The 20,264-nt window shown below is 43.0% G+C and overlaps 1 protein-coding gene across 1 annotated transcript in view; it reads right to left on the bottom strand.

Moving 5' to 3' along the window:
• LOC138962749 (uncharacterized) overlaps positions 1 to 20,264 on the bottom strand; it is a 95,883-nt gene that overhangs the window by 8,160 nt on the left and 67,459 nt on the right. Inside the window, exons 2-4 of the mRNA XM_070334698.1 lie at positions 7,298 to 7,457; positions 1,425 to 1,648; positions 683 to 839 (exon numbers count right to left, since the gene is read on the bottom strand). Of these exons, the coding sequence (XP_070190799.1) occupies positions 683 to 839; positions 1,425 to 1,648; positions 7,298 to 7,430 (514 nt within the window). The 5' untranslated portion in view covers positions 7,431 to 7,457. The remainder of the gene's footprint in view (positions 1 to 682; positions 840 to 1,424; positions 1,649 to 7,297; positions 7,458 to 20,264) is intronic.

Below are 20,264 nucleotides of genomic sequence, written 5' to 3'. Positions count from 1 at the left end.
TAGAGTTCCTTGCGTTTATGTTTCCCTCCATCTCCTTTTCCATTCCTTTATTTGTTCCGTGCTCCGTTTGCTTTTTGTTTTCCTTTGTATTTGTTTGTTTTGTAAGTCCTGAAGAAGTCTCCAATCCATAGGCGATCATTTGACATTATTGGGGGTGTGCTGTCCTTGCATTGGTGCGTACAGATTTTTTTGATTTTTTTAAAAACTTTGTTCATCTCACCCATAGTCATTTTGTTGTCTACATTATTATTATTCTATTCTATTCTATTCTATTCTATTCTATTCTATTCTATTCTATTCTATTCTATTATGGTACTTACCATTAGCAACTTTAGGTGCAGGTTCCACAGAATTCTTTTGTTTTTTGAATTTGTTCATCTCACCTACAGTTATTTTAATGTTTAGATTATTACTATTATTATATTATATTGTATTTCATTCTATTATATTCTATTCTATTCTATCAACTTCAGGTGCAGGTTCCACAGAATTCTTTTGTTTTTTGAATTTGTTCATCTCACCTACAGTCATTTTGTTGTTTAGATTATTATCATTACATTCTATTGTATTCCATTCCAATCTATTCTATTCTATTCTATTCTAGTCTAGTCTAGTCTAGTCTAGTTTAGTCTAGTCTAGTCTAGTCTAGTCTAGTCTGGTCTATAGTTTATTCTATTCTTACCAACAGCAACTTCTGGTACAGGTTCTGCACCTCCCTCCACCACGGGAATGACAGGAACCAGTTTGCTTTCTTCCATGGCCGGTTCTTGCTGTTGTTGAGCACCCTCACCCAGCTCTTGAGGGTGAACCATCCCCCCTTCCACCGCCGCTGGCACCACCTGTCAGTAAATGTTTAACACTGTAGACATGTTCATGTTTGTATAATTTAAAATTAATACTGAAGTATTGAAAATGAAAATTCTTGTGATCCACTAAAAGAAAATTTCTTAATCCGGTGTGTGTGTGTGTGTGTGTGTGTGTGTGTGTGTGTGTGTGTGTGTATGCGTGCGTGCGTGCGTACGAGCGTGAATTCGTGCGTGAATTCGTGCGTACGTGCGTGCGTGTGTGTGTGCGTGTGTGTGTGTGTGTGTGTGTGTGAATTCCCTATAACTATTGTTGCAACTACCTTTCTCTTTATCTTGATTGCACAACGCTTTGAACAGCACCCCTTGATTTCTTCCCTTTAGAAATAAATCGCGACAAATGGAACCCATATTTAAGGATCTCCCAAAATCTGAGAAAATCAGTTCCTAAAATGGAGAGAGTCTTTACAAATTTACAGAGGTTATGAACAGAAAATCGTAGGAAACATAGTTACGTCTAAAAAGGGAGGTAGTCTTACATTCGGGGGTCTTAATGTGTGTGTGAGTGTGTGTGTGTGTGTGTGTGGGGGGGGTGGTACACTGTATGATTATTATCACTACCTGCTGTCCTTCTGGTTCCGTCTCCACGACAGCCTCCTGGGGTAAGACAGGCTGTTGCTTCTCCGCGAACATGTACCCGGCCATGTCCTGGTTTTCAGGCTGGGGGAAGAGAGGCTGCTGCTGGTCCTGCTCGGAGAGGAAGAGAGGCACGGACTTCTTGACTGCTCCCAGTCTCGCTCCGTTCTGCTGGTTGCCGAACACGATCTCCTCCTTCGCCCGCTTGGCTGTGGACACAGAGACGAGGGTTTGGCACGTGAAGCAAGAAGACTTCAACAGTAGGTGGGGATGGGTGTTTTTTTTTTTTTTTTTTTTTTTTTTTTTTTGGGGGGGGGGGCATTCTTGTGCCATGCTGCAGGGAGAAGGACAACAGTTTAATTTGTATGTAGAAGAATAAGGATATGCCTCTACAGAGACGAGAGTTTGGCATGTGAAACAAAAAGACTTCAATAGTAGGTCATGTCGTGGTGGGGGGGCATTCTTGTGCACTGCTGCAGAGAGAACGACAACTGTTTGTGTGTGGAACAAAACGGATGCCTCTTTCTTCGCTTGCTTTGCTGTTGACACAGAGACGAGAGTTTGGCACGTGACACAAGAAGACGACAAAAGTAGGTCAGGTGGGAGAGGTTTCGGGGCGGGGGGTGGGGGGGGGGGGGATTATTGTGCGCTGCTACAGAGAGAAGGGCAACAGTTTGTATGTAAAAGAATAAGAATGCCTCTTCCTTCGTCCATTTTGTTTTGACACGGAGGCGAGAGTTTGGCACGTGAAACAAGAAAACTTCAAACGTAGGGCAAGGGGGTAGGTTTGAGTAGGAGAAAACAGTGTTGTGCACTGCTGCTGCAGAGAAAAAGACAACAATTTGTATGCAGAAGAATACGGATGCCTCTTTATTCTCCCGTTTGGCTGTGGACACAAAGACGAGAGTTTGGCACGTGAAGCGGTTCTAGCTAATTCCCCCCCGTAAAATTGCCCCTCGGACAATTTCACCCCGACAACTGCCCCCTGGACAAATGCCTACGAAGCTAAGAAGACGTCAAAAATACACTCTAAACAGAAGTGCTCCATTTTTCAGCACGTTTTGAAACACTGTGTGACATATAGTACATAGTTCGACTGCAAAACGAGTCACACACAATAAACGCATAGTGTTCAAAAGTATTCATTTTGAACACAAGCGAACACTATGTCTGCCACTGTTGCCAATAGAACTACGTACTATGTCACAAAGTGTTCAAAACTTGTCACAGAAATGTGTTCAAAAGTATAACACTTTAGCTTAGAGTGTAGGGCAGTTGTGGAAGGAATTGGGTGGGGGAAACAGTATTGTGTATTGCTGCAGGCAGAAGGACATCATTTTTTATATGGAAGAATAATGATGCTTCTTAAGACAAACGACATAAGAGACGATAGGTTGGCACATAGAGGCGATAGGTTGGCACACAGAGACGATAGGTTGGCACACAGTGACGATATGTTGGCACACAGAGACGATAGGTTGGCACATGAAGCAAGAAGGCGTCAACTACAGCAGACGAAAGGACAACAGTTCGTATGTAGAAGAATAAGGATGCCTCGACTAGAACAATATTTTGATTGTCTGCAGGAGAACCAGATTGGTTCGCAGAGACGATTTCGATCGCTTAGCTGTCGACAGAGAAACAAAACATGGACACGTGAATCAATCACAGAAGAAGTAAGGGGAAAAAGAAACAACAGTCCAATGGTCTAGCTGCATGCAGACGGAGAGACAGATTTTAAGACGTGTGTGTGTGTGTGTGTGTGTGTGTGTGTGTGTGTGTGTGTGTGTGTGTGTGTGAGTGTGTGTGTGTGTGTGTGTGTGTGTGTGTGCGTGTGCGTGCGTGCGTGTGTGCGTTTGTGTATACGTCTGTGGTTGTGTGTGTGTGTGAGTGTGTGTGTGCGTGCGTGTGTGTGTGTGCGTGTGAGTGTGCGTGCGTGCGTCCGTGCGTTTATGTATGCGTGTGTGGTTGGGTGGGTATGTGTGTGTGTGTGTGTGTGTGTGTGTGTGTGTGTGTGTGTGTGTGTGTGTGTGCGTGCGTGTGTGCGTGCGTGCGTAAGTGCGTAAGTGCGTTTGTGCATACGTCTGTGACGGTTGGGTGGGTATGTGTGTGTGTGTGTGTGTGTGTGTGTGTGTGTGTGTGTGTGTGTGTGCGTGCGTTCGAGTGCGTGCGTGCGTGCGTGCGTGCGTGTGTGTGTTTGTGTGTGTGTGTGTGTGTGTGTGTGTGTGTGTGTGTGTGTGTGAAGAGAAAGAGACTTGTCACATGAAAACGAAAGACGCCTTGCAACAAAAGTTCTTTCTATATAGAAATCTGCAATTGAAAGTAAGTGACAACACAAAGAATCCCGAATTAAAAGTTGTCAGACAACACCTGTTTGTAAGACAGACTGGAAACTATAATGATAAAAACGTTCTTTTATTGTGCCTTTCATCATTAAACGTCTTATGGCGCTTTACTAAATGCTTTGTACATTAGTATACAGCGAAAACGCCAGATCTGAGAACATTGGATGGAAGTTAACAACTTCCGTGCACGCACGTGCAATTGTACAGTACATAGAATTGATTGTCCTGTGTCGGAAACAGACTGTGGTTTATAGTATCTGCTGAATAACAAAACGCTGTCGTGTGGTAACATCACGCAACTGGTCAATCTCGTGTCTGGGGCGCCCTCTGTTAGCTGACTTCTTGTTTAATTCTGTCTGGCAAGCTTCCGGTTTGTCTCGAAAACCGATGTACAGGTGGTATAAACTGTCGTCTGGTCGTGTTGACAAACAACAGCACGAAACCTATCTGTCAGTATCTCAAAGTGACTGAGTTTACATGAAGTCAGTGTATCACGTCTGCAGTGGAGGTGTTAACGTTTATAGGTTTCACGTCTGTACGAAGAGGGAGTCACCAAAAAGACAACAAACGTTCTAAATTCAGGAATAAAAAAACGATAATGAAATAATCTTGAGATAACGGAGCTAGGTTCTTTTTTTGTTGGATGTCTCATTATTATCTGTTTGTCAGTCCACCGCAAAGACCAGACATCATCATCAGTCCCCTGACTGGGACAGTCGTCGGGGCAACATGAAGGCTGATGAGGCAGAAAACCTTCTCCAGGCTGTTCTGTTGGGGGCGGTCGACTGAAGGTCAGGGAAGCTCATCTGCGTCCACTCTTTAACGTTGTCGGACCAGCTCTTGCGTTGTCTTCCACGTCTGCGTCCCCCTTCGTCAGTACCTTGTAGGATTGTTTCGGCGAGTAAGTCATGCCTTGTAACGTGTATTACCTCCCCAACCTCCGACAAAGACCAGTAGATCGACGTAATAGGGAATGTTTTGTTTTGTCTATGATTAGTAGCGGCGAAAAGAACACCCAGAGACCGGAGGAAGTGGATAACAATTGTTGAGGCTTTATGTTACACAATCATCAAAGAGATTTATAAGTTAAAAAGTCATGATTAAAAGTACCATTTAAAGTACAATAACAATGACAATAGCAACACTTTATTGTCCATTAAATGGAATATATAGTCCACAAGCAGCGAAGAGAGTTAAGTCAAATAATTCATGATTAAACGTTCCATTAATAACAATAACAATAACAACACTTTTTTGTCCATTTAAATGAATACATTTGAATGGAAAACTGTCTTCGACACCTCTAACAAGCAAGACTTTCGTTTTTTCATTCTGCATGTAGTAAGAGGGGTGGACACAAAGAAACTAAACAAATGAAATATACGGTGTTGAAGGACAGTCGTACAAGCGATGACCAGAAAGTAATGAAGGCTTTGGCGACGTCCCTTTAAATCCCCAAGGGACGCTGGATGGTTCTATTGCGTGCGACTCTGCTTTCCTAGGAACTTAGTGCCCCGCTGGGAATTTGCGAACAAGATTAGTGGAATACTCCATCTTAGTCTCCCTTAGTTCTAGCTTCCCGACCTCTTTCAGGACACTATTTCTAGATTGCACATGTGTCTACCTGGTGATAAAGGGGAAAAAAGGAGAATAGCTTGTCTGTCTGTCTGTCTGTCTGTCTGTCTGTTTTGCTGGCTGTAATAGAAACACGAAAATACCCTACCTTTTTGGGGACACTATTTCTAGAAATAAAGAAGAAAAACCTCTATGTCTGTCTGTCCAGATGTCTATTTGGCTAGCTGGTTGTCTGTCTGTCTGTCTGTCCGTCTTTGTCTCTGTTTGTCGGTCTCCGTGTGTCCCTGTCTCTCTGACTTTCTGTCTCTGTCCGTCTGGACCTGGCACTCCCACGTCACCAAGGTTTGCCTGGAAACATTCCAGCGAAGGAGCTGCGGAGAGCCATGTTACTTATCTGTCTGTATGTCCCTGACTGGGGCGGGGATATAGCTCAGTTGGTAGCGCGCTGGATTTGTATTCAGTTGGCCGCTGTCAGCGTGAGTTCGATCCCAGTTTCGGCGGAAATTTATTTCACAGAGTCAACTTTGTGTGCAGACTCTCTTCGGTGTCCGAACCTCCCCCCGTGTACACTACATTGGGTGTGCACGTTAAAGATCCCACGATTGACAAAAGGGTCTTTCCTGGCAAAATTGCTTAGGCACAGTTAATAATTGTCTACCTATACCCGTGTGACTTGGAATAATAGGCCGTGAAAGGTAAATATGCGCCGAAATGGCTGCAATCTACTGGCCGTATAAAATTTCATCTCACACGGCATCACTGCAGAGCGCCTAGAACTGTACCCACGGAATATGCGCGATATAAGACTCATTGATTGATTGATTGATTGTCTGTCCATGTATGTACATTACCCGGCGAAAGAAACACAACTCTTTTGCGTCCACTGTTGCAAGTGATTTTTCATCATTTTCAAATTGTCGTAAAATATGAACCAGATAAGGTAAATCAAAAAGAAAAACAGATTCGTGGAGGATAATTATTTTACTGGCTCTAGGATTAGTTCACAGTATTTAATCGTTTTTGTTTTGTCATTTTTCATGAATTGTGTTATACAGGGTAGAGGTCAAGAGAGTCGTGATTGCAGGCAAACGTGTCACTTCAACACGCTACACAAATCGTAAAAACGCATATTTTTTAACAAGATAAAGACTCTTGTGGAGGCAATTTATTTCTCAACAAGATCATGTATTACGTTATCATTAAGATTCATGCTTTGTTAGCACTAAGCAGTTGTTTTAATCAGTCTGGTTTTCTCTTGTTTTCATCTTATCAACATTCTAAATGTTAGACTAACTTATTGTCTTGTACAGAATAACAACTGTGTGAATGGTGCTATACTGAATGAAAGAGTGTGACATGAAGTTCTTGTACATCATTGTAAAGAGTGTGAATGACGTTTTAGTTTAGATGTCAAGCGCTTAGAGCAAGCCTTTTTAACGAAAGTTTTTGATTTAGCGCTATATAAATGTTCTTCTTATTATTATCATTAAATTAGAATTATTCGCCAAAGCGTTTAATGAGCATAGATCACTTAGACAGTGTTAAAAAGGGTTGTTTGGCAAAAGCTCCTTCACACGAAATTGACGTATGCTCGACACAGACCAACACAGACCATAAAAACCATAGTAGGGAGGTAAATTCATGTCAATGCAATGTTTTGGTGACACAAACAGTAACAGGCTGGCTGCCGCTTTTGCGAAATGGGCAATTGTTAGAAGCCTTTACGCATTTTCAGCAAAACGCTGCCGATTTCGCGTAATGGGCAGCGTTTTGCTGACAACGCCAAACGGGCAAAAATGTTGCTGATTCCGCGAAGTCGGCAATTCCGTGAATTCGACACGACATGTGTATGTCCGTGTCTGTTCTACGGTGTCTATGTGTCTATGTTTTCATGTGACTGAACTATTCTATAAGGTGTTCTTGTTGTATCATACTGACCTCTGTCTACCACGTTACTGTCACCGTTGACGTTGACCACCTGTTCTCCGGTTCCGATTTCTTCCGCCAGGGGCGCTGCTGTCGCTATGGCAACCAGGAAAGGCAGGATCACGTGAGCCATGGTGCGCGCCATGACAACGCCTCAACTTGAATACAGAATCTGCCAGACAGAAGAATAAAATGGGAGAAATCAGTCTAATGGAAAAATATAGAATTAAGTGCTTAGACGTGATGGAGGTGTGACGGAGGAGGGGGAGGGAGAGGGGAAGGGAGAACTGGGGGGGGGGGGGGGGTAGATAAGCAGTTGGAGCGAGGGAATGGGTTAGGAAATGTTTGAGACAAAAACAATAAAGAAATAATTGCATATAGAAGAAAGGAATCAGTCTCAGATTAGAGAGTGTGACGGAGACGGTTAGGTTAGAAAGGGGGAGGGGGGGTGAGAGTGGGTTGGCATTGAGGAGAGACATGCAGACAGCGAGATACACATGCAATTTACACATTCACATTCACAGACTCATACACAACCACATACACATACAGTGATAAAGAGGGGGAAAGTAGAAATTGTTCGCTTGAGTTCGTGTTTCTATTGTTTATCGTTGTATTGTTGTACCATGTTTGATTTAATAAAACATTGTTTAAACCAAGTAGAAATTGAAATAGTCAATACCGGAGTAACGATCGAGTATTCGGTTTCAGACTTTATTGTGGAGAAACTCCTTCGAAAAAGCGGGTTTAGTGACTTCCTTAAAAAGTGATCTTATGATTCATTGGTCTAATGGCAAGGTTAAATTCATTAAGGTTAAAATCAACAACAACACACAGTGGGATTTTTCCCACTGTGATCTCACAAAACGATTGACCATGAGAACCGATTTCAAGATTGACACGAACACAGATATAGCCAAACCAAACATTCCAAAAGCAGGGCAAAGGTATATAAAGATAATTTAATTCTCGCGGTTCGAACTTTATAGATACATTCACTTGTGTGAAGAAAGCAAAGTCAAAAGACAAGATAAGAAACAAACATCAGTACGGTTGACAGGAGAGACAAATCACACACTGGTACTGAAAATAACTTTCGCGGCAGAAACTCATCACAAAGGTGATGGTTGTGGAAACTTATCAACTCGATGGTTTCAATTTTCGTTAATTAAGACTAGACATCACACACGACAAGGGCGTGGTTAAAAATCACGTCTACTTTTATCTGCGTGAGAACGGCGGCAGAAGCAGTGTCTGGCAGTATGTAGGATAGGACTAATAATAATAATAATAATAAATGAGCATTTATATAGCGCAACATCATAACTTTACAATTATGCTCTTTGCGCTTGACACATTTAGGTGTGTAAAGGGACGGTTGGGTGTTGGTGGTGAGGAGGGGGGGTAGGGCTTGGTGTGAAGGGGCTTTCCTGGGTTGGACAGTGGGAGGGGGGGTGGGGGTAGGGCTGGGTGTGAAGGGGCTTTCCTGGGTTGGACAGTGGGAGGGGGGTGGGGGTAGGGCTGGGTGTGAAGGGGCTTTCCTGGGTTGGACAGTGGGAGGGAGGGTGGGGGTAGGGCTGGGTGTGAAGGGGCTTTCCTGGGTTGGACAGTGGGAGGGGGGGTGGGGGTAGGGCTGGGTGTGAAGGGGCTTTCCTGGGTTGGACAGTGGGGGGGGGGGGATGTGGGGGTGGGGCGGGGGGGGGGGGGGGGGGTAGGAAGGCGGTATGTCAGGGAGTGGAACGAACAAGATTTAAATAGGATTTCAGAAGCTGAAACTAGCGTAACAGTAATTACGTTGAAAATGGGGGTACAGTTTGATCAAGTTCAGGATCACAGTATATATAATCATTAGATATGATTTAAGTAATCTAATTCAAGCGTCAGCAGTCCCTCGTCATGTACTCGGGAGCTGATCAATCCTCATGTACATTTGTGCCAAATGTCATGTTCATTCGAGATCTAACTATGGTAACATAAAATAATAATGGATTTGTTGTTGATGATTGGTAATGTATAGAACGTAATGTAAAGGAGAATGCTGGGTGTGAAGGGGCTTTCCTGGGTTGGACAGTGGGGGGGGGGGGGATGTGGGGGTGGGGCGGGGGGGGGGGGGGGGGGTAGGAAGGCGGTATGTCAGGGAGTGGAACGAACAAGATTTAAATAGGATTTCAGAAGCTGAAACTAGCGCAACAGTAATTACGTTGAAAATGGTGGTACAGTTTGATCAAGTTCAGGATCACAGTATATATAATCATTAGATATGATTTAAGTAATCTAATTCAAGCGTCAGCAGTCCCTCGTCATGTACTCGGGAGCTGATCAATCCTCATGTACATTTGTGCCAAATGTCATGTTCATTCGAGATCTAACTATGGTGACATAAACTAATAATGGATTTGTTGTTGATGATTGGTAATGTATAGAACGTAATGTCAAGGAGAATGCTGTGGATTGATTGCACAAAGCAGGGCTCCCTGAACTGCGCGTCCCTGCGTCCTATACGCACTGGAAGCCGAAAACACGTACTATCAATGTATGGAGGGGGTCCCGGGACGCACTAAACTTTAAAAAAGCGGGTCCTGGGACGCACTACATTTCCTTTATCGTGCGTACCGTAGATATTTTTCACACTGCAATCGTCATATATTGTACGCAGTACACTATGCGTGTCCACAATGTTTTATAAGTACACAGGGACTTTTTGGATTTTGGACCCTTGGGACCCTCAACAATTCTGCAGTGGGGGTCCTTGTACCCTCTAAAGATTGGAAGTGGGGGTCCCGGGACCCTCTAGGAAGGGCTTCCGTGGGGAGCCTTGTAAAGTCTATACAACCAGGATTTTCTATCGACTTTTAACTGTCACGTTTCAGATGCGCTCGGCTTGCTGTTATTCCAAACCTCAAACGATGAGCACTATTCTCTGCAACAAGCAAGTAGATAAGGTGCTGTGATATACATCAGGTGCGAGGTAAAATCTAGGTATTTTTAAGAACAATCTGTTTGGAAGTGGACAATGTGAATGTTTAGAATAAGACACAAATATAGTACTCACTGAAAATGCTACTGATAAGACGATAACCATACTCACCTAAAATAAACTTAACTCTACATGACCTTAACAACAAGATTTTCAGCCCAAATCTGGTCAGTCATAACATCAATAGAATGTATTTTCAGCGGTGTGCAGCTCAGAAACAAACGAGTCTCTTTTATCCTAAACCCCAAATCCCAGAACGAGTTAAAACCATTTTACTTACCCAAGAACAAAAAAACAAAAAAACAAAAAATAAGTATAAAATCCGCTCCCAACAAAACAACGCCCACATAAAGTCTAAAATCCGCTTCGAACAAAACAACGCCTACATAAAGTCTAAAATCCGCTTCGAACATAAAAACCACCGACATAAAGTCTGAAATCCGCTCTTTACAAAGCCTCCCCACCCACACGAGTGTAACGTCCTCGTTAAATCCAGGGTCTTTGCCAGCTAATTACAGCGTATCTTTTTTCAGCACCTAATGGTTAACATTACATTCCATCTCATGTTCACCACAACAGATGTGTTAATACTCTTAATTACACCGGATGACAGCATCCTATAACTTAAAGGCCCACCCCGCCTCGTGAAAACACTGTCTCGCCTCACTGTCTGAGATATGGCCTGGCTTTTACGTGGAATATTGCTATTTCATATGTTACGTGGATTTCCATTGGTCAATTGGGCAAAACTGAGCTCAGTGCAAAAGTGATATCGACGACATTTCCGTCGATATCCGTTTTGATATCGACGACCTCTTTATTGCTTCCCCACTTCAAAAACAAAAACACCTAAATTTAAAAACAAACAAATATATATGAAAATGTAATTGTCCCAGAATTTAGTTGAGCAAGTGACTAAAGACTTTTTGAAAGAAAAGACATTTTGAAATACTGAAAAGTACAAGAAAAGAGTGAACAAAAAGAAATAATAATCAGAGGGAGGGATATGGAACAGCCAAAACTGAGACAAATACTTTTGTAATTTCTTTACAGTAAATACAAAATGTCCAGAGAATTAGCAATATATCTAACATTGACTGACTGTGTGATGATATCTTCTGCCATTGGTCTGTTTCGACGGTGATATCAAAATCTCGACCTCCGGTCTCGATTTTGATATCACTGTCTCAACAGACCATAGCAGAAGATATCACACAGTCCGTCAATATTGGGTAATAAGACCATCCCTCCATTTGGTCACATACCAAAACTGAACACCTTGACTGCTTGCTGAGGTGAGTTAGGATTTTTTTTCCCCTAAAAATGGCACCGGTGCCTTTTACTTCATTAATTCTTAAAAAAAAAAAAACATTAAAAAAACAGTGTGCATACAGAGAACTCAGGCTGTTCATTTGTGGTATCTGACCAAGTGGATGGATGGTCTTATCCCAGGTTAGCCTGGCTAGACCAGAGACAGTGAGGCGAAGTGGGCCTTTAAACACATGTCAACAACCAACATTTAGGTGGCGCTTTTTGAAGATTGTCATTGGCTCACGTAAGTGTAGCCTATGCGATCGTAACTTTGTCTGTCTGTGCGTGCGTGCGTATGTGCGTGCGTGTGTGCGTGTGTATGTCTGTGGTAGAAACTCTAACATTTGAAGACGTCACATTACATTGACGTCACATTATGACGTAAGAGGGTTAGACGTCACGCGAAGGACTGAAAGTCTCGGTCATTATCATTTTGAGCGGGCCGAGACTAGTTGGCAGTCGTGTCCCAGTAAGTAGGCTACATGCAGACAGACAGATCTAGATCTAGTGTCTCGCTTTCTTGCACAGTTTCACCTATGCTCTTTCTGTGTGTGTGTGTGTGTGTGTGTGTGTGTGTGTGTGTGTGTGTGTGTGTGTGTGTGTGTGTGTGTGTGTGTGTGTGAGTGTGTGTGTGTGTGTGTGTGTGACGGAGTGATTGAGTTTGTGTTACTGTTTGTCGATTTCTTACGTGAGCCTTGAAGGCTTCGCCTCTTGTTTTATGTTGTTGAAATATAACTCCGAAGGTGACACCCATGTGAATCTGCTCACTCAATTCGACAGTTAAAAAACTGCCAAAAACGCAGCAACGGTATTTGAATTTCTGTATGTGTTCAAGTGAAAGGATACATCTTTTCCCCCGTAAAAGCTAAGCCCGTGGGACGCGTGCGAGAGGAGGACAGTAGCTTTAAAACCAAGATAGCACGATGCGGAAGTTAAAGCGATAATATCTAAGATAAAACGCCCTCAGGTCGCTTCCAAAGTTATACCATATGATTCTGCGTACAAATTCTGCTACCGCGCAGGACTGCCTTCACTTTGGAGAAGCGTGTGTTTCAAAAAGTAATTAGATGTATTTCAATAACCAAAGGGAAGTAATCGCTCTTCATGCATATACGACATGTGTACTGGAGTAAGCGAGAGTTGTACGGAACCTTTCTCCTGGCACCTGAGAGAATAACAAGCATTGAAATGAACAAGCGACTTTCACCCTCAATTACCGGCACGGTTGGCCTAGTGGTAAGGCGTCTGCCCCGTGATCGGGAGGTCGTGGGTTCGAACCCCGGCCGGGTCATACCTAAGACTTTAAAATTGGCAATCTAGTGGCTGCTCCGCCTGGCGTCTGGCATTATGGGGTTAGTGCTAGGACTGGTTGGTCCGGTGTCAGAATAATGTGACTGGGTGAGACATGAAGCCTGTGCTGCGACTTCTGTCTTGTGTGTGGCGCACGTTAAATGTCAAAGCAGCACCGCCCTGATATGGCCCTTCGTGGTCGGCTGGGCGTTAAGCAAACAAACAAACAAACAAACATCCTCAATTCATTAATTAGATGTAGTAAAATAGTCAAAGAAAGATCAATTTGTGTGAGGGTTGGGTTGGGGTACTTCCACTGAATGACGTCCCTTGTTTGTGTGAGTGACGCGGTTACTAGGCTGCCACGTCATAGATGGCGCTGGCCGTCTTGAAGCAAAGACGAACTAACTTTTGTTTCCAACACCGGGGAAGCAGCGCCCTGGAACGCATTCACTCGCTTGATCATACTTGTGGTGCGGTTTTCGCGCAAATTGCGTCGTGTGCGTCTAGATTAAGGCACAGTGGATTCCCCAGATTCGTCAAATTCGACGAAAAATACCCCCTCCCCCTCCCTCCCCCCATCGGTCAGATCAATAGTATTCCTTTAAACGGCTATCGCTAAAAGAAAGGTCACGATGACGCGTAATTAGAAGTACGATTGCGTGTGCAAGGTCACATTGACCGGAGAAATTAGCGGGGTCTTTCTTCTTAAATCTCAGGAAGCGATAAAACACCTCTCGCCCTCTAAATGCGAGCAAGCACGCCATGACCTTAAAGAAAATGTCTTTATTAATACCCTCGCGTCCTTTCCACAGCACACAGAATGGGAACAAATGTTGCCATCTTATTCGTCATCGCCGGCTAAGACACTAACGTCCGTTTTTGTGCCCTTAGCTATAGAAATGTGTGCCCTTAGCTATAGAAATGTGTGCCCTTAGCTATAGAAATGTGTGCCCTTAGCTATAGAAATGTGTGCCCTTAGCTATAGAAATGTGTGCCCTTAGCTATAGAAATGTGTGCCCTTAGCTATAGAAATGTGTGCCCGTAGCTATAGAAATGTGTGCCCTTAGCTATAGAAATGTGTGCCCGTAGCTATAGAAATGTGTGCCCTTAGCTATAGAAATGTGTGCCCTTAGCTATAGAAATGTGTGCCCTTAGCTATAGAAATGTGTGCCCGTAGCTATAGAAATGTGTGCCCTTAGCTATAGAAATGTGTGCCCGTAGCTATAGAAATGTGTGCCCTTAGCTATAGAAATGTGTGCCCTTAGCTATAGAAATGTGTGCCCTTAGCTATAGAAATGTGTGCCCGTAGCTATAGAAATGTGTGCCCGTAGCTATAGAAATGTGTGCCCTTAGCTATAGAAATGTGTGCCCTTAGCTATAGAAATGTGTGCCCTTAGCTATAGAAATGTGTGCCCGTAGCTATAGAAATGTGTGCCCTTAGCTATAGAAATGTGTGCCCTTAGCTATAGAAATGTGTGCCCGTAGCTATAGAAATGTGTGCCCGTAGCTATAGAAATGTGTGCCCTTAGCTATAGAAATGTGTGCCCGTAGCTATAGAAATGTGTGTCCTTACCAATAGAAATGTGTGCCCGTAGCTATAGAAATGTGTGCCCTTAGCTATAGAAATGTATGCCCTTAGCTATAGAAATGTGTGCCCGTAGCTATAGAAATGTGTGCCCGTAGCTATAGAAATATGTGCCCTTAGCTATAGAAATGTGTGCCCTTAGCTATAGAAATTTGTGCCCTTAGCTATAGAAATGTGTGCCCGTAGCTATAGAAATGTGTGCCCTTAGCTATAGAAATGTGTGCCCTTAGCTATAGAAATGTGTGCCCTAAAGGCGGTCCTTGATGGAGCCCGAAGTCGACTTCGCGAAGTCTTTTAACAGAAAACTCAGTGCTGAAGCTTCGTGCGGCCAGCTTCGCGGAGTACACTTCGTGTAGTCGACTTTGCCCAGTTAAAGACAGGCTATAGCTACAGAGTAGTGTCAAGTATATAGTAACACACACAAAATCGTCACCCGTAAATGGAACGTTTGATTTTTGACAATACAAGAAATTCACAAGTGCGATACTAGATGGGGGAGGGGGGGGGGCGGGGGGTTAACGTCCTCACAGGAAGCTTACCTATTAGAGACATGCATGTAAGGCCCCCCCAAAAAAGGTCTGTTTACGGTAACATAGGCCCAAAAAATAGGGTCGGTAGGTCGGGATTTTTTTTTCTTTTTTTTTTCAAAAAACCATATTTTTACGTTATTTTGCTTTTTTTTTTCCCCCCAAATGCCAAAAAAAGTCTAGGGTCGCGCGAAAAAAATAGGGTCGGTCGGGTTACCGTAAACAGACTATTTCTTTTTTTTTTGGCCTAATGATATCGTCACATTCACAAGTGCATCGACCCAATGGCTTTTTTATAATTGACAGCCAGACAAATAATTATGAGACACACGAAAAAGTAGAAAACTTAGCTGATTGTGCGTTCGATTAATTTCCTTTCGTCATTCGTTTGCGAATCCGATCATCTTGCCAGACATCGAAACCAGAATGAGCGAAGTCTTGTAATATATTTTTCATTTGATTTATAACTATGTGCCTGTGTGTTCACTATTTAGACCATTATTTTGGTCGATGTGTCTTGTTTTGTCCACCGGCACGGTGGCCTAGTGGTGAGGCGTCCGCCCCGTGATCGGGAGGTCGTGGGTTCGAACCCCGGCCGGGTCATACCTAAGACTTTAAAATTGGCAATCTAGTGGCTGCTCCGCCTGGCGTCTGGCATTATGGGGTTAGTGCAAGGACTGGTTGGTCCGGTGTCAGAATAATGTGACTGGGTGAGACATGAAGCCTGTGCTGCGACTTCTGTCTTGTGTGTGGCGCACGTTATATGTCAAAGCAGCACCGCCCTGATATGGCCCTTCGTGGTCGGCTGGGCGTTAAGCAAACAAACAAGCAAGCAAGCAAGCTTGTTTTGTCAAAATTAAACGTTCCATTTAGTTAAGTTAATTTTGTTCGGTTTACACTTCTCTTTGGGTTAAGGCACACAATTTGGAATGTAAGCAGTCTGTCTGTTGTTGGGCTTGTATTTCTCTTTCGTTATATTTTCTTCAGTACAACATGTTTTTGTTTTAGTATCCTCTGACAAGTGGCCAAAACCGACCGAAGATGATGTGGTAATGAAAATGTTTACGACAACTTATACGCTTGAAAGCCAAATTTCAAACAAAGTATAATAATGTAAAACGCATCGTTGAAGATGTCTTGAAGAAATGCAGGATTTAAAAGCAACGTGAAATTTAACTAATGTCTTTTATAGCGACCGCTTAATTCTGGAATTTCACATGAAAGCCCCTGAAAATTCCAATAGAAACAAGAACAAGAAATCTTTCCCAGATCAAAGAGACGACAGAAGAAGAGAAAAGGAAAATACATAAAATTGCAGAAGAAATGTTCGAAACGAAACTGATTTCAAAAGAAGAAACGCATTTCATCTGAATTATCTTTTTTTGTAAAATTGCTGTCATTTTCGACTGACACTAATGTTGCACACTCTAGACGACCATATAAAAAAAAAATGAGTTCAGGGTTTTATAATTTCAAAATTTCAAGAAGCTTTTACGACTCTATGGAAACTGATCGACATAATCGACAGAAAAATAACTCTAGAGTCAGCTCTGTTACTCAATGTTAAGGATGGCATTGCAAAAAAAAGTAATAAAATTTGACCTGGGTCAAAAATGAGGCAGGGGCGAAGCCACGATTCATTCAAGCTTTGTTTTCGAATATACAAGGAAACAAGACGAGAGTGGTGGTGGTGATGACGGTGGTGGTGGTGGCGAGAGAGAGAGAAAGAGAGAGAGAGAAAGAGAGAGAGAAACAGAGGAGAGAAAGAGAGAGAGAAAGAGAGAGAGAGAAATAGAGAGAGAGAAATAGAGAGAGAGTGTGTGTGTGTGCGTGCGTGCGTGCGTGTCTGTGACTGTGTGTCTGTGACTGTGTGTCTGTGTCAGTGTGTGTGCGCAGAGCGATTCCCAGAAAACTACTAGACAGATCTTCATGAAACTTTGCAAACAAATTCTTCCAATTCTTCTGTACTCTTGTAACGGCGGACCAAGACGTGCAAGTGACAAATGTTACCCTGTTACGGGAGGCTCTGTATTTAATCGTCGTCTTGGTAAACACCTACCGTACATTTCCAAGAAGGGCTTCAGGATGGGGGCTGAGACGAAATCAATATGTTTCCACCATCTTTGCTGACAATCATTCGCATCCTGACAGTAGTTCTGCTTGTAGTTTTAGAGCCATTACCCTCTGGCATTTCTATTATTGTACTGTAATGTCTGGTTTGAGGTTGAGAGATGGGGGGGGGGGGGGGGTATGGTATGGTAGGATAGTGGACAAGCTTAAGAATTATAGGCGAGGCCAGGCGGAGGGGCGGGGGTGGGGAGGGGGGGGGGAAGACGAAGGAAACTTACGCGTGATATTGAAAACGGAGAGGCAGGGACAGAGAGAGAGAGAGAGAGAGAGAGAGAGAGGGAGGGGGAGGGAGAGAGAGAGAGGGAGGGAGAGAGAGGGAGGGAGAGAGAGAGAGAGTGGAGGAGGGAGAGAGAGATAGAGAGGGATAGAAGAGAAAGAGAGAGAAGGAGACAGACAGACAGACAGACAGAGAAAGACAGAGAGAGAGAGAGAGAGAGAGAGAGAGAGGGGGGAGGGGGTGGTGGCAGAAAGGGAAGGGGAAGGTGGCTCAGAGATAGATCGAGGTTCATAAAGTATAGTATTGATCTTTCTATCCAAAACGGTCCCTTCTTCTTTCCACCAGGGGTGGACGGGTCTCATCATTTAATTGAAATTGATATGTGTGCGCTCACGACCGGTGGTCATTATATTCTCGTTGAGGTGCGGGCTCTCTTTGGCCGAGGAAATCTATTTTGGCTGCTGTGTTAATGGCCTCCTTGGTATGGCTCAAATGGTGCCGCTTGTATACAGGATAATCAAAGGCCTCTCTGGTGGGTTTTTTTCTCTCACTCTCTGTCTGTTTGTCCCTCTCTGCCTCTGTTTTGTATCTCTCTGTGTGTGTGTGTGTGTGTGTGTGTGTGTGTGTGTGTGTGTGTGTGTGTGTGTGTGTCTGTCTCTCTGTCTCTGTCTCTCTCTCTCTCTCTGTCTCTCTCTCTCTCTCTTTCTCTGTCTCTGTCTCTGTCTCTGTCTGTCTCTCTCTATCTCTGTCTTTCTGTCTCTCTGTCTCTAACTCTCTCTCTCTCTCTCTCTCTCTCTCTCTCTCTCTCTCTCTCTCTCTCTCTCTCTCTCTCGCCTTAAATCTTAAAAGTTCAATTCAATTCAATTCTCTCTCTCTCTCTCTCTCTCTCTCTCTCTCTCTCTCTCTCTCTCTCTCTCTCTCTCTCTCTCTCTCTCTCTCTCTCTCTCTCTCTCTCTCTTTCGCGTACGTGTTTGTGTGTGTGTGTATATGTGCAAGCGTGCAATTGAGTGTGTGTGTGTGTGTGTGTGTGTGTGTGTGTGTGTGTGTGTGTGTGTGTGTGCAAGCATATGTTTGTAACTGTGTGTGTGCGTGTGTGTGTGTGTGCACGTGTGTGTGTGTGCTTGCGTGCGTGCGTGCTTACGTGCGTGCAGTGTGTGAGTGTGTGAGTGTGAGTTGTTACATTTAGTCAAGTTTTTTAATTAGTTACATTTAGTCAAGTTTTGACTAAATGTTTTAACATCGAGGGGGAATCGAAACGAGGGTCGTGGTGTATGTGTGTGTGTGTGCGTGTGTGCGTGTGTGCGTGCGTGTAGAGCGATTCAGACCAAACTACTGGACCGATCTTTATGAAATTTGACATGAGAGTTCCTGGGTATGATATCCCCGAACTTTTTTTTTCCTTTTTTTTGATAAATGTCTTTGATGACGTCATATCCGGCTTTTCGTGAAAGTTGAGGCGGCACTGTCACGCTCTCATTTTTAAACCAAATTGGTTGAAATTTTGGTCAAGTAGTCTTCGACGAAGCCCGGACTTCGGTATTGCATTTCAGCTTGGTGGCTTAAAAATTAATTAATGACTTTGGTCATTAAAAATCTGAAAATTGTAAAAAAAAAAAAAATTCTAAAACGATCCAAATTTACGTTCATCTTATTCTCCATCATTTGCTGATTCCAAAAACATATAAATATGTTATATTCGGATTAAAAACAAGCTCTGAAAATTAAATATATAAAAATTATTATCAAAATTAAATTTTTGAAATCAATTTAAAAACACTTTCATCTTATTCCTTGTCGGTTCCTGATTCCAAAAACATATAGATATGATATGTTTGGATTAAAAACACGCTCAGAAAGTTAAAACAAAGAGAGGTACAGAAAAGCGTGCTATCCTTCTCAGCGCAAGTACTACCCCGCTCTTCCTGTCAATTTCACTGCCTTTGCCGTGCGCGGTGGACTGACGATGCTACGAGTATACGGTCTTGCTGCGTTGCATTGCGTTCAGTTTCATTCTGTGAGTTCGACAGCTACTTGACTAAATGTTGTATTTTCGCCTTACGCGACTTGTTATATTTAGTCAAGTTTTGACTAAATATTTTAACATCGAGGGGGAATCGAAACGAGGGTATGGTGTATGTGCGTGTGTCTGTGTGTGTGTCTGTGTGTGTGTCTGTGTGTGTGTGTAGAGCGATTCAGACTAAACTACTGGACCGATCTTTATGAAATTTGACATGAGAGTTCCTGGGTATGAAATCCCCGAACGTTTTTTTCATTTTTTTGATAAATGTCTTTGATGACGTCATATCCGGCTTTTCGTGAAAGTTGAGGCGGCACTGTCACGCCCTCATTTTTCAACCAAATTGGTTGAAATTTTGGTCAAGTAATCTTCGACGAAGCCCGGGGTTCGGTATTGCATTTCAGCTTGGTGGCTTAAAAATTAATTTATGACTTTGGTCATTAAAAATCGAAAAATTGTAAAAAAAAATAAAAATTTATAAAACGATCCAAATTTACGTTTATCTTATTCTCCATCATTTGCTGATTCCAAAAACATATAAATATGTTATATTCGGATTAAAAACAAGCTCTGAAAATTAAATATATAAAAATTATTATCAAAATTTTTTTTTCGAAATCAATTTAAAAACACTTTCATCTTATTCCTTGTCGGTTCCTGATTCCAAAAACATATAGATATGATATGTTTGGATTAAAAACACGCTCAGAAAGTTAAAACAAAGAGAGGTACAGAAAAGCGTGCTATCCTTCTTAGCGCAACTACTACCCCGCTCTTCTTGTCAATTTCACTGCCTTTGCCATGAGCGGTGGACTGACGATGCTACGAGTATACGGTCTTGCTGAAAAAGGGCAGCTACTTGACTAAATATTGTATTTTCGCCTTACGCGACTTGTTTTTGTTTTTGTTATTGCTTTGTTGT

The sequence above is a fragment of the Littorina saxatilis genome, linkage group LG3, assembly GCF_037325665.1.
Source record: "Littorina saxatilis isolate snail1 linkage group LG3, US_GU_Lsax_2.0, whole genome shotgun sequence".
Lineage (NCBI taxonomy): Eukaryota > Metazoa > Mollusca > Gastropoda > Littorinimorpha > Littorinidae > Littorina > Littorina saxatilis.
The sequence above is the reverse complement of the archived record's forward strand: the minus strand, read 5'-3'. Positions and strand labels throughout refer to the sequence as shown.